The sequence below is a fragment of the Lycium barbarum genome, chromosome 10 (assembly GCF_019175385.1).
Source record: "Lycium barbarum isolate Lr01 chromosome 10, ASM1917538v2, whole genome shotgun sequence".
In the NCBI taxonomy this organism is placed as follows: Eukaryota; Viridiplantae; Streptophyta; class Magnoliopsida; order Solanales; family Solanaceae; genus Lycium; species Lycium barbarum.
The window spans coordinates 102,132,012-102,145,406 of record NC_083346.1 but is presented as its reverse complement, the minus strand read 5'-3'; the positions used below and the strand labels follow the sequence as shown (position 1 = coordinate 102,145,406).

Here is a 13,395-nt window from a genome sequence, read left to right as displayed (position 1 = left end):
GAAATTTTCCCCAGCCCACACCAAAAGCATATTTCTCGGGGTTCAATTTCATGCTGAACCTCCTGAGCACTTCAGATGTTTCCTACAAGTGACTTAGATGGTCATCCGAACAAAGAGATTTAACTAGCATATCATTTATGTACACTTCCATAGTCTTACCAATTTTATTTTCAAACATACGATTAAACAAACGCTGATAAGTAGCCCCTGTATTTTTAAAATGAAAGGCATGACATTATAGTAATAAGTCCCGTACTTAGATATAAACGAAGTTTTTTCTTGATCATCTGGGTTCATCATTATCTGATTATATCCAGAATAAGCGTCAAGAAAGCTTAGCATCTCATGTCCTGTCGTGGCATCAATCATTCGATCAATGTGCGGCAAAGGAAATGAGTCTTTCGGACATCCTTTATTCAAATCCCTAACTTATTCCCCTTTTTAGGTACTACTACCACATTTGCTAACTAGTCAAGATAAGTTACTTCCCTAATAAACCCTATATTTAAGAGTTTTGTTGCCTCTTCCTTAGCGAACCTGTTCTTGTAATAAGCTATGGGTCTCCTTTTTTGCTTTATCGAAGCGAAATCCCTGTCCTATCTAAATGGGACCAAGCAAAACAATCAAAATTATCTTTAAGAAATTTACTAATACTAAGCCTGAGCTCCAGAGACAATACGGTGCCCAGGTATACCTTTCTTTCTGGTTGCTGGTCAAAGAGTACAACTTGCTCTAGCTCCTCTACGATGGACTTTGTGGCGTCTAATTCATCTAGGACCACGAACGATCTTAGAACCCCATAATTTTCCACCTATTTAGGCTCCTCAATGTTTGGCTCAATAATTTCTGCTTCTTGTGAATCCTCGACCTGAGCAACTACTGACTCGACCTGCTGTAATTGCTATTTTGACTTATCTTCACCTTTTCCCTCTTTTGCCGAAGATGTTCCTATCTTTTCGTCCTTTGGTTCTTCCTTCTCCCGTGACTCAATAGCAAACATTTATTTTGCTACTAATTGCTCACCCCGAATCTGTTTGATCCCATCCGGTGTCGGGAATTTAAGAAGCAAATGTAATATGGAAGATACTGCCTTCATATCGTGTATCCATGGACTTCTAAAAATTGCATTGTAACTCATATCACCATAAATAACATAGAACTTGGTATGTTTGAGCATTACTCCTACATTGATTGGCAGTATAATCTCTCATCTCTTTGTTTGGCAAGCCATGTTGAACCCATCGGGAACCTGGGATGATGATGTTAGCCCATCTAGCATTGATAATTGGTCCACCACTTTCCATCGAATGATATTTGCTAAACTTCCTGGATCGATCAGGATACGTTTAACCTGGAAATCCATAATCATCACTGAGATTACCAGGGCGTCGTTATGCGAAAGAGTAACGCCATCCGCATCTTTATCAGTAAAAAAATTTCTTCATCTGGGACAAAATTTCGAGATTTTTTTTCCCATGTTATGGATAATTTATTTCTTTTAGTCATGAAAGGTGTCCCTGCGATCTCGGTTCCTCCCATTATCATGTTGATCACCTGATTTGGCTCGCCCATATCACAATGTCTACTTAAACCTTTATTTTTACCATAACTGTTCCTGGCTCTATTATCCAGGAACTCCTTCACATGTCCATTCTTCAGCAACCGAGCAACCTCATCTCTAAGGTGCCGACAATCTGCAGTTTGATGCCCATGAGCCCGTGAAAGTCACAAAATATCTTCGAATTTCTCCTACTGGGATCCGTTCGTATGGGTTCAGGCCATTTTGTATCGTCAATCTTTTCAAGAGCCGCAACTAGACCAGCTGTATCGACGTTGAAGCAATAATCTGCCAAACTTGGGTTCTCTACACCGTTAACCGAAGTAACTTCCGAACCAAATTGACCGTTTCGAAAATCGCTTTTCCCACTCTCAAACTGGTTACCCCAGCTCCCATCTGTCCTCAGACGGGGCCTCTCCGAACGACCATAAGGCCAATATCTTTTTTTTCCAAATCCGGAATTAGAATAAATATTTCTTTCTGGCCTATCACAATTGCGATTCCGATAAGTTGTACCAGCAGGTAATCCGAACTGATCATCCTCCACCCGAATTTTTGACTCGTACCTATTGTGAACGTCTGCCATATTGTGGCAAGGAATTCCAACAGGTTTTCTTTCAACTTCAAGAAAGTGCTCGAACTTCAAGGGTTTAAACCTTTAGTAAATGCTTCTGCTGCCCATTCATCAGGGAAAGCTGGTAATAACATACGCTCTTTCTGGAATCAGATAATGAATTCTCTAAGGAGTTCATCATCACCTTGAGCAATCTTAAATGTATCCTCCTTCCTTGCTGACGCCTTCTATGCCCCGGCGTGAGCTTTAATAAAGGCATCAGCAAGCATTTCGAAAGAATGAATTGAGTGTTGTGGAAGCAACGAATACCAAGTCATTGCCCCTTTTGACAAGGTTTCACCAAACTTCTTGTTCAAAATAGACTCAATTTCATTCGGCTGCATGTCGTTTCCTTTAACAGCACACGTGAATGAGGTTATCTGCTCTTGAGAATATGTAGTCCCATCGTATTTGGGCAGATCTGACATCTTAAACCTTTTTGGAATGAGTATAGGTGCTGCACTTGGCGGGAATGGCAGCTGCACATATCTTTTTGAATCTGGGCTCCCGGGATCTGATCTATCTGGAATTGATTCCTTGAACTTTTTTTCACTCCGATCCAACCAACTGTTTAATTTTTTTTCGTTTTTCTCCAACCGCCTGGAAAGAGCTCCAAGTACTGCATCACCTCAAGTGCCTCAACATGGCCTCGGGCTTCATCACTGATTTCTCTGTGCGCTGCCTCCACATTAGGTTGGTCGGCATTGCTTTTCCCTGCTTGTAAATCCGCAATGGCTTTCTATTTTTTTTTCCAACAACTCTAGTATTTTTGCTATTCTCGGATCCACTTTTGCAACCACTTCTTCTTCATGATCATCGCTAGGAATGTCGTCATCTCCAGTGTTCTTGGACCAGTGAGGTGATTCCAAGACTTGCTCGTTCTTCGTAAGGTCATCTCATACTGTTTGATCTCTTTTCTGAATATTTGAATTGTTCAACACTCCATCAGCTTGATTTCCAGTATTTGTCATGTTCAATTTTTACCTTGTAATAGAGGTTTAAAAGTGATAAGTACAATGGTTGGAGCAACAAAACAACATCACTGTAATCCTTAGCCCCACAGTGGTCGCCAAACTGTTTACCCTAAAAAAGAGAATAGTTGAATTTATTTGTAGTTCAAAGGATTCGTAATTTGTTTAGTTATAAATGGATGAAATAAAATCAGTAATAACTATTGTAATCAACCAGGTAATAATATATTGAAGGTTATATAAGCTATAATTGAATAAATAAGCCTAGATTTTATGGAGTCCGGAACCAAAATGCCTCCAAAAAAACCACTTTGAACCAAAATATCCCAACAAAAAAAATGTTTCAAAACTACCTTTGGCGCAGTAATTTACTGCGCTAAAGCAGTTCATGGAGACGGAGCCGTTAACTGCTTTAGCGCAATATTTTACTGCGTTATAGAAGCTGTTAAAAAAAAAATCTATAACTCAGTAAAATACTGCGTTATAGAAACAGTACCCAAAAAAAAAAATTGGCCAACTTTATTTTTTGAAACACTTAGTGTTTTTTTCCATACTTTAACCAATGATTAGTCGTGTGTCAAGACTCCGAAACGTCAATATTTTATATAGAACCTGACATTTTTTTCTGCGTACAATAATGTAGGCTCAATACATCAAGGATACGTAAACGTTTGGATCGTCATTTTAGGGGTTGAAAAGGTGCCCGAAGTAAGTTTTGTTTGTAAACTTTAGGTTTAAGTGTTCTATATACATAGACGTCCATTTTTGTTTGAAAACTTGTTGTCATTAGCTTAAAGTTTTTACTTTTAGGGTTTAGATTTAAGTGTGTTATTTTTAAAGCGTAACTTTATTTCGAATATACGCGGTTTTTTGCGCTCGAACGTCCGATTTATGCGATTTCTTTTTTTTTTTGCAACATATTCGAAAGAAAGTTACGCATTAAAAAATGACACACTTAAGGAACTTAGTGTTTTTTCGCATAAAAAGATCGCAACATCTTATTTTAATAAATCTTTTCTTTGCAGCGCTTAGTGTTTTTTTCATACTTTTACCAATGATTAGTCGTGTGTCAAGACTCCGAAACGTCAATATTTTATATACAACCTGATTTTTTTTTTGCGTACTATAATATAGGCTCAATACATCAAGGATACGTAAACGTTCGGATCGTCGTTTTAGGGGTTGAAAAGGTACCCGAAGTAAGTTTTGTTTAAGGTTTAAGTGTTTTATATTTTAAGGTTTTGATTTCAGCGTGTTATTTTTTAATCAAGACATAACTTTATTTTGAATATAAATATAATTGTAAAAAATATAGGGAGAAAAACTAGTTGTAAAGTGGTCAAACTTTAGATGGTCATAACTTTGCGCTCGGACGTCCGTTTTACGCGTTTTTTTTTTTTTGAACTTGCGTATTTTTTCGAGATCTACGTGGACAAACGGCCGCAAGGCGGTTTGGCCGAGCCGATTTAAAAAAAAAACACTTTTTATCCCATTCAATTTCAATTTTCCCCCAAATTGGCGTGAAATTTTCAGTTTTATTTACTTATAAGATGATGATACGCAATAGATTTCAACGCAAAAATCCCGGGGTAATGTAACTGTGAATGTCAATTTCACTTCTGCGGTTTCAATTTTTGAAAATAAAGCTGACTAATTTTCTCGACATATAAAGTTGACTAAAATAACCTTACAGTCAAACGCTAAGTTTTTTCAAACAAAATTTACTTCGGGCACCTTTTCAACCCCTAAAATGATGATCCGAACGTATACGTATCCTTGATGTATTGAGCCTACATTATTGTACGCAGAAAAAAATATCAGGTTCTATATAAAATATTGACGTTTCGGAGTCTTGACACACAACTAATCATTGGTCAAAGTATGGAAAAAAACACTAAGTGTTGCAAAAAATAAAGTTGGCCAATTTTTTTTCTTTTTGGTATTGTTTCTATAACGCAGTATTTTACTGCGTTATAGATTTTTTTTTTAACAGCTTATATAACGCAGTAAAATGCTGCGCTAAAGCAGTTAACGGCTCCGTCTCCGTGAACTGCTTTAGCGCAGTAAATTACTGCGCTAAAGGTAGTTTTGTAACATTTTTTTTTTGTTGGGGTATTTTGGTTCAAAGTGATTTTTTTGGAGGCATTTTGGTTCCGGACTTGATTTTATGGATCCTTGGAGATAATCCTTCGTGAGGTTTCCTCCGGTGTAACAAATAATAGCTCCGGTTCTAAGAAGATGAGAATTATTCCGGTATTAAAGTATAAACAAAATAGCTAATTGAAAAGACTGAATAGCACAAAATGATTGTTATTCGATGCCTTTTCCCGGGGCTGTTAAGCTCCTTTTATAGTACAAGTACATAAGCTCTTAACTTGTGATTACATACTAATAATGAATTATAAGGTGCAATAAATATTGCATTGATGCTGAATCGTAACGTTTGCTTCATATCCAGACCGGTCATATAACATTATTCTCTTATTAATGACCCGGTGCTATTGCCTTTGTGGATTTACTCCGGATGTCTCCGGGGCTCTTTACTCGAATTAAATGAGACAACTTGCAATGTTCCACCTTCTTCCACCACGTGCTCTAATACCACTTTGCCACGTGTCGAGCTATATTTTGACATTTATACAGGTATAAAATTATTTCATTAAGAGGAAGCCAAACAGTGCTTCTATTGCATAACTCATAATTTTAAGCAGCAGACATGCATTTAGTTTAGTAGGTTAGCTACCATATTCTTCATTATAGTCTGATTGCTCCAACTTCTTCTTAGTTCTTTGCAGCTGACATGTTACCTGATGCCTAACAAAAGTATCAAAGTATTATCAGATTATTTACAGGAGACAATAATATTCAAAAATATTTTTCTTCTCATAAAATACTAGAGTTCAATTTTTATGTATATTGATAATATAGTATAAAGTTTTTTATACTATCAGGTAAACGGAAAGATTTGTTAGTAAAAAGTAAGATTATACTCCCTCACTTTCAATTTACGTGACACTTTTTGATTGGACATGAAGTTTAAGAAAGAAATGAAACTTTTAAAACTTGTGGTGAGAATTTTAAAGTGATATTGTTTCTAAATATAAAAAGGTGACATTATTTTTTAAACAAAAGAAAATGTATCTTATAAATTGGGACAATGAGAGTAACATGTAAAATAATAAGGCAGGCCACTCGTTACGACACATTAAAATAAGACTGTCTAAAAATTTCTGCATGAAGGAAATTATTTTATTGATAAACTCTATAAATATCTGAATGCTCTCTACAATCTCCACAATATAAAATAAATAGCAGCAGTCATATTTATAATAGTATAAAACCTACTTTAACTCAAAACAGGAAAATCTATTCCTATACTAGTTTGACTATAAATCCTAATTGGACTGAACATGAATTAAAATTTCAAATTCTAACCAATTTTGATTTCCTACCGTTTTGAATTATTATATCCAACATTGCACTATCAACTTACATAAATTAAATCCGAAAACTTAAATAAGCTGATTGACCTTCTTAGGCTCACGACGCTTTTTCATTGCGTACTTGAAAGAAGCAGAAGATGCATGGTTGAGTACTAACTGGTTTTGAGCTTTCAGTGATGCCATTTCTCTCTCTATTTCAATTTGCACCAAATTGTGAAGAACGACAAATATTTTGGCTCTGAATTTCCAGTACCCTCAAAGCACTTTTATAGTCTTGGAGATGGGAACACGAATTAGTAAGAATATCTGATCCTGTGAAATTTGAAACTTCACTCTATTTCAATTATTTCTTTTGGTGGATGGAGAACCCGGGCATTATATTCTCGTCTTGCCATTCATCTAGCTCTCATTTTGTTAGCTTAATCAAATTGGTCTCCTAATTGTGTCATGCAGGTGGACACTGTTTTAGTCGAATCAGTGAATCATCATAAAAGCTTCAAGATTAAGATCAGTGTACCCGGGCTACCTTTTCGTCCAACGATACATACCTGTATGTATGTGTAATTTTTTTGCTAAAGAACCACTGCATTTTATAGAAAATCAGAAGAATTGGTTTAACCAATGATGGCGTAACATGACTTAGGCAAATATTTACTCTTGGAAGCTTTTAACAACTTCACAGAATAAATATTTCCCCAAGTTATGTAACACCATCATTGAGTTACATAACTTGGACTAAATAAAAAATTAAAAGACAGAACTTGAATATGCATGATTTGCTAAAATAGCCCCAAATCAAGAATCTTTCCCTGCAATTCATGGGGATATTGTTCAAGCTCTACTAGTTTGCTATGTAATAGTAAAGCCAACACCTTTAACGTTGTGGCGACACAGCAATAGGAAACAAACCTCTACATAAATATCCTCTTTCTTTCGTTCTTTCCATATCTAGATTAATAAAAATCTACAGTAACAATCCCTCTTGACCATATAACAACTAATTCAATCGATTTCGAAATTACTAGCTCATAGTCCCAAAAAACACGTGGTCTTACACTTTGAACCGAACAACAAACGGGTAACATTTTCATTCTATCTTCCTGTCAAATTCCTTCCCTGGTTACCAAACAGGTAGCTAAATATGCCTATTAATATGAAATACATTAGCAAAGGGACTGCTAATCTTATCACACACATCCATACAGACTCAAACTTTTGAAACATCCAAGTGATGAACATATTTATCATTAAAGGAAAGCCACAAATTTTAAAAAATTCGCTAATTCAGTCCCTTGTTTAACAAAATTCATTTGAAACAGAAAGGCATCAATCTGCGTCTGTAGCCTCAAATGGAAAATAGAACAACTCTGCCTTTGTAGAAGCTCTGGGGAAACGCATCAATTTTATGGTGACATTCCTTTCTTCCTTAGAATCAATGGCTATCCCTTGCTCAATGCACATCCTTACCAGAGATGGAGTGCGAGCACACAATAGCTTTACGAAAAACAGTTCAGTTTTCGAACACTCAAAAGAACTGATGGTCACATACTCGAGCTTCTTGAGTGGTTGGTCCAAGCAGGTTGGTGTTTCTAGATATTTCATAACTGTTTCAGCATTGTCGTCTCTACCCTGGACCTAATGTATAGAGAAATACCAAGTCATTTTAGCTTCTCAAGTTTATGAAGAGCAAAAATTAACCAGATCATACATATATCTATTGTATGACCGCATATATTTAATCATTTCTTACCCAAATTATAAGTTTACTCAAATTAGGACAACTCTTGATTAACTGTAGAGCACAAGAAGTCTGACCCACTTTGCCAAAGTCAACACCTAACTGTAGATGCCACAAGCAGTTGAGCTTGGAAGGAAGCTCATCCAGAACTATGTTTGCATTCAAAAGCTTTCGGAGAAGTACAACAATTAGAATCAGATGAATACGATCACTATATATAAGATATTCAAGTGAAACAACATGTCAATTTCTTACCTCAAGGACAAAGGAACCCAAATAAAGTTGTTCAAGTGAAGGAAAGCTAAAAAGAAACTTTTCCAAAGTTGATATTTCATCATGTTTCAGATTATCAACCACTTTTTCCAATTCAATCCCTAACATGCTCAAATTTTTGCAATTCATAAAGCAATTTAGAATGAGATAGTGACCCTTATGAACACCCAAGTTCTTCAACTGTGGTGAAACAATCTTCAAGTATTGAGCGCCACAACAGAACATCAAGGCTAATTCCACAAGAAGGGGAACATTGATAACACAAAACTCTGCAGTTGGCGCCAATGTTATTCTTTCCATATGAAGGTTTGTAAGATTCTGAAAGCCAAGAAAAGAATTTGGTGGTTTGAAGACACAGTTGAAGAGTTGCAAATGTGTCATGGTCGAACAATTATATATATAAGAAGGCAATTTATAAATTCTATTATCTGACATGTTAAGGCTTAGCTCCTTGACACCATTTCTGGCGACATAACGCATCCATCTATTAATATCTGCATATGAAGACAAATGTACTTCTGAAACGTCAAGAACAAACTTCACAGTGTCTCCAATATGCTGTAAGAGAATGTCATCAACTATTTTTCTGAAAACAGCTTGAGATTTTGCTGTTAACTTTTTGCAAAATAAGTTATCCAATACCAGATACGGAAGAGTGGTCCAAATATCTCTCCATTTTTTGGACAAAACACAAGTTCTTGCTGCATCGTGAACCGGCAAGAGCTCAAGGATGCGATCAACAACGTTTCTTGGCAGGGCAGTGATTATATCTTCTCTTTCCACTTCAACAGCAGCTCTTTTACTAGTAGATGCTAAAAGAAGTTGAATAGTCTTTAGCCATAAACCCAAAAATACAACAACAACATATCCAATGTAATTTCATAAGTGGAGTCCGAAGAAAATGCTGTGTACATCCTATCTTAAGAGGTGGAGAAGCTGTTTTCCATAGATACTCGGCTCAGCTCAAAGGAAAAGTATAACAAAGCAATAAGGAAAAATGTCTTAATTTGATTGAACATGAAGTTTTAAGAAATAAAGGGACAGGCCTTAAATAAAAAATGTGTATAATACTTTAAAGATAGTAAGACACTTAAATTAAAATAGCGGGAGTAACAGAAGTAATTGAAAAGCCACATACTAAAAATACCATGATAAAGCATTGTTAATTTATAATCCAATAAAAAAAAAAAAAGAGAGAGAATAGTATACCTTGAGTCATGGTGGCTGATTCAATTAGAACAGTAACAAAATGCATAGAGTTTTCATTTAGCAGCAGAGCATGTAAAAGAGTTAGAAGTCATAGTACCCACCGAAGAATTCGCAGGTGAAATCTTAGGTTTTAGGGATTTTTAGTTTGGGGTTCCATCACAAAGCCAAACAGCCCTTTCATCTGTCCTTTTTATTGTCATTTTCTTTTAAAGTTTTTTTTTTTTTGTTTTGAAGTTTCACTCGTGCGCCTTAAATTCATGTAGATTTTTCTATTATATATACGTGGAGGAAGACGAACACAAGCATTGACAAATTGTATAAAAGGTTATCTAGTTGTACATTAAATTTGGATTTACTTTAATTATACTTAATTTCTTTTCTTTTTTTCCAATTGTGGGTCCACTTTATTTAGCAAGTACTACACTTGATTTGTCATCTATTATCTTTACACGTGTATTCTACTTTAATATATATATATATATATTTCTTTACTTCTACACTTCATTTTATTACTTTACTCTTTATAAAAAAACACATGAAATTGTACTCTAAGCAGAGACTAACATGTGTACATTTCAGAAGTTTAACATTAATTCTACCTCTTATATGTTTACTTTTTAAGTCTCCACATGTCCGCAATGTCTCAATTGTCCTTTCATTTCCTTCATTTTGCATATAGCCCCTCTATCTCAATTTAAGTGTCTAAATTTGACTAGACACGGAGTTTAAGAAATAAAGATAAACTTTTGAATCTTGTGGTTCTAAATTAAAAATGTGTATACTATAATAAGATATACTTTGAATTTTGTGATTATAAAACTTGACATGTAGGATATTTGAATTGTCAACTTACTAAATATAAAAAGAGGCGGACATAACCAAAATAAGATAAATTTCAACAACAATTGAGAAATTAAGGAGAAAAATAAGAGGAAAATAAACAAAATATGGAGACTCAATAAGGAGAATCGCGGTATCCGTTGCGAAATATACAAACCATAAAGACTAACTAAAGTAAATAATGCCTTTCTTCTTCACTATTCCGGTGGTCTCTCAGCCTTTCTTCTACTTCTCCGGTCTTCACTCGCTCAATCTGGTTTTTCTCTAGGCTACTTGGTGGTTCATATAGGTGGTACTCTGAATTTGAAATTTTCTTTTAATTTTTCTTGTTTAAATTAGAGTTTTGCTATTAATTTTGGTGAGTTTATTCTACAAATTTCTTTGTTAATTAGATCTAACGCAGTGTCTCAATTGTCTTTTCATTTCCTTCATTTGGCATATACTCCATCTGTCTCAATTTAAGTGTCTAAGTTTGACTAGACACGGAGTTTAAGAAATAAAGATAAACTTTTGAATCTTGTGATTCTAAATTAAAAATGTGTATAATATAATAAAATATCCTTTGAATCTTGTGATTATAAACTTGACATTTAGATATTTGAATTGTCAACTTACTAAATATAAAAAAGGGCAGACATAACCAAAATAAGATAAATTTTAACAACGATAGAGAAATTAAGAGGAAAAATAAGAGGAAAAGAAACAAAATATGGAGACTCACTAAAGAGAATCGCGGTATCCTTTGCAAAATATACAAACCATAAATACTAACTAAAGTGAGCAACCAAATTAATCATGTTGGGCCCCGTGCATCGCACAGGCATAGTTTGCTAGTAATAACCTGATTATAAAATTCTTAAAGTTAAGGATTTATTTGGTTTTGTTTACTCAAAAATAATTTTGATAATTTAAAAAGTGTTGTCACATAATTAGTCAAATTAATATCTTTTGTTAAAAGACAGAATATCTAAAAAGGGACTGGAGTTTAGGGTGGTTCGGTACGGAGGAAAATGTTTTTCATGAAAAATGTGGAGTAAATTCCTTAAAAGGTCATCCACGTTTTGAAAATTGCTTCCTAATATCAATTTTGTTTCTTTTAGGACTAGAATATCACTATTTTCCTCAAAATATACTAAATATATAAAATTCTCCTCTCCTAGTTGGCAAGTCATGTCACATTAAACTTTCTATTTTTTAAGGGAATCTTACACAAATTCAACTTTTAAAAAAACTATTTAAAAAAGTTACAACTACTTTCAGAAAATTACATAAATACAATTTATTCTAATTTTATAACTTTTTAATTACATTGTGTACAACTTTTCATATATCCCTTAAATATCTCTATGAAATGCAATAAAATGGAAACTTGGCTTCCCTAAAATTCTAATTACGCATGAATTACCACTAAAATAGGATCTTAATTAATAATTGACAGACCATCACATAAAACTTGGCTTACTTTCTGTCATCACATATTTATTATTCAATCTCTCTCTCTCTCTCTCTCTCTCTCTCAAATAGGAAAATTAACTCAGTTAAATTTAAATTTGTATATATTTAATATAGTATAGAATATATACCTAATATATGAATAATATAATGTGTTTCTTCAATATACCTGATATATGAATGCAATAATATTTATCTATATATATATACTCCATATAATACCTTTTGTGTAATATGCATAAGAAATAAAATTATATATTGTATATAGTAATAGTTATATACATAACAAATAATGTTATATATAGTATATAATAGTGTAATATACATAAGAAATAAAATTATATATGGCATATTGTAATATTATATATATGATAATACCATTTTGTAATATACATAGGAAATAAAATTATATATAGTATATAGTAATAGTTATATACATAACAAATAATATTATATCTAGTATATACAACAACAACATACCCAGTGAATCCCACAACGTGGGTCTGGGGAGGGTAGAGTGTACGCAGACCTTACCCCTACCTTAGGTAGGGAGGCTGTTTCCGGAAGACCCTCGGCTCAAGAAAAGGCATATGAAAGATCAGATACGGGCAAACAAATCAAAGCAATTATGAAAATGAAAATAATGAAAGTAAATAAGCCATTATAAACCAACAGGTACTCGCAGAAATCAAGAGACAAGAAACAATAGAGCAATAAAACTACTCGTAAGAAAGGATAAACGCGACTACCTACTAGCCTTCTACCCTAATATGAGTCCTCCATACCCTCCTATCTAAGGTCATGTCCTCGGTAAGAAGGAAATGCACCATGTCCTATCTAATCACCTCTCCCCAATACTTTTTCGACCTGCCTCTACCTCTTCTGAAACCGTCGCTAGCCAGCCTCTCACACCTCCGCACTGGGGAATTTGCATCTCTCCGCATCACATACCCAAACCATCGCAGCCTCGCTTCCCGCATCTTGTCTTCCACTGAGGCTACTCCAACCTTGTCTCGAATGACTTCATTCCTAATCCTATCGCTCCTAGTGTGCCCACACATCCATCATAGCATTCTCAATTCCACCACTTTCATCTTCTGAACATGATATTTCTTGACTGGCCAACACTCCGCCCCATACAACATAGTTGGTCTAACCACCACTTTGTAGAACTTGCCTTTAAGTTTTGGTGGCACCTTCTTGTCACACAACACTCCGAAGGCAAGCCTCTATTTCATCTACCCTGCACCAATACTGTGTGTGACGTCATCATCAATGTCCCCATTTCCTTGTATAAT

General features: G+C 34.7%; 1 protein-coding gene across 1 annotated transcript; it reads right to left on the bottom strand.

Annotated features, from left to right (window-relative positions):
• Positions 1–7,807: 7,807 nt before the first annotated feature.
• LOC132614150 (F-box/FBD/LRR-repeat protein At1g13570-like) lies at positions 7,808–10,279 on the bottom strand. Its single transcript, XM_060328525.1, has 4 exons — positions 9,806–10,279; positions 8,579–9,408; positions 8,336–8,491; positions 7,808–8,220 (listed from the first exon to the last, which is right to left on the bottom strand). The coding sequence occupies exons 1-4, from the start codon at positions 9,849–9,851 to the stop codon at positions 7,912–7,914; spliced, it is 1,341 nt and encodes a 446-aa protein (XP_060184508.1). The 5' UTR covers positions 9,852–10,279; the 3' UTR covers positions 7,808–7,911.
• Positions 10,280–13,395: the final 3,116 nt, after the last annotated feature.

Excerpts from the sequence above, each read along its gene's own strand:
- LOC132614150 (XM_060328525.1), bottom strand. The coding sequence starts at position 9,851 with ATGCATTTTGTTACTGTTCTAATTGAATCAGCCACCATGACTCAAG. Across the intron at positions 9,409-9,805 it reads ATCAGCCACCATGACTCAAG|CATCTACTAGTAAAAGAGCT; the intron begins GTATACTATTCT and ends AACTTCTTTTAG. Across the intron at positions 8,221-8,335 it reads TGAGTAAACTTATAATTTGG|GTCCAGGGTAGAGACGACAA; the intron begins GTAAGAAATGAT and ends TCTATACATTAG.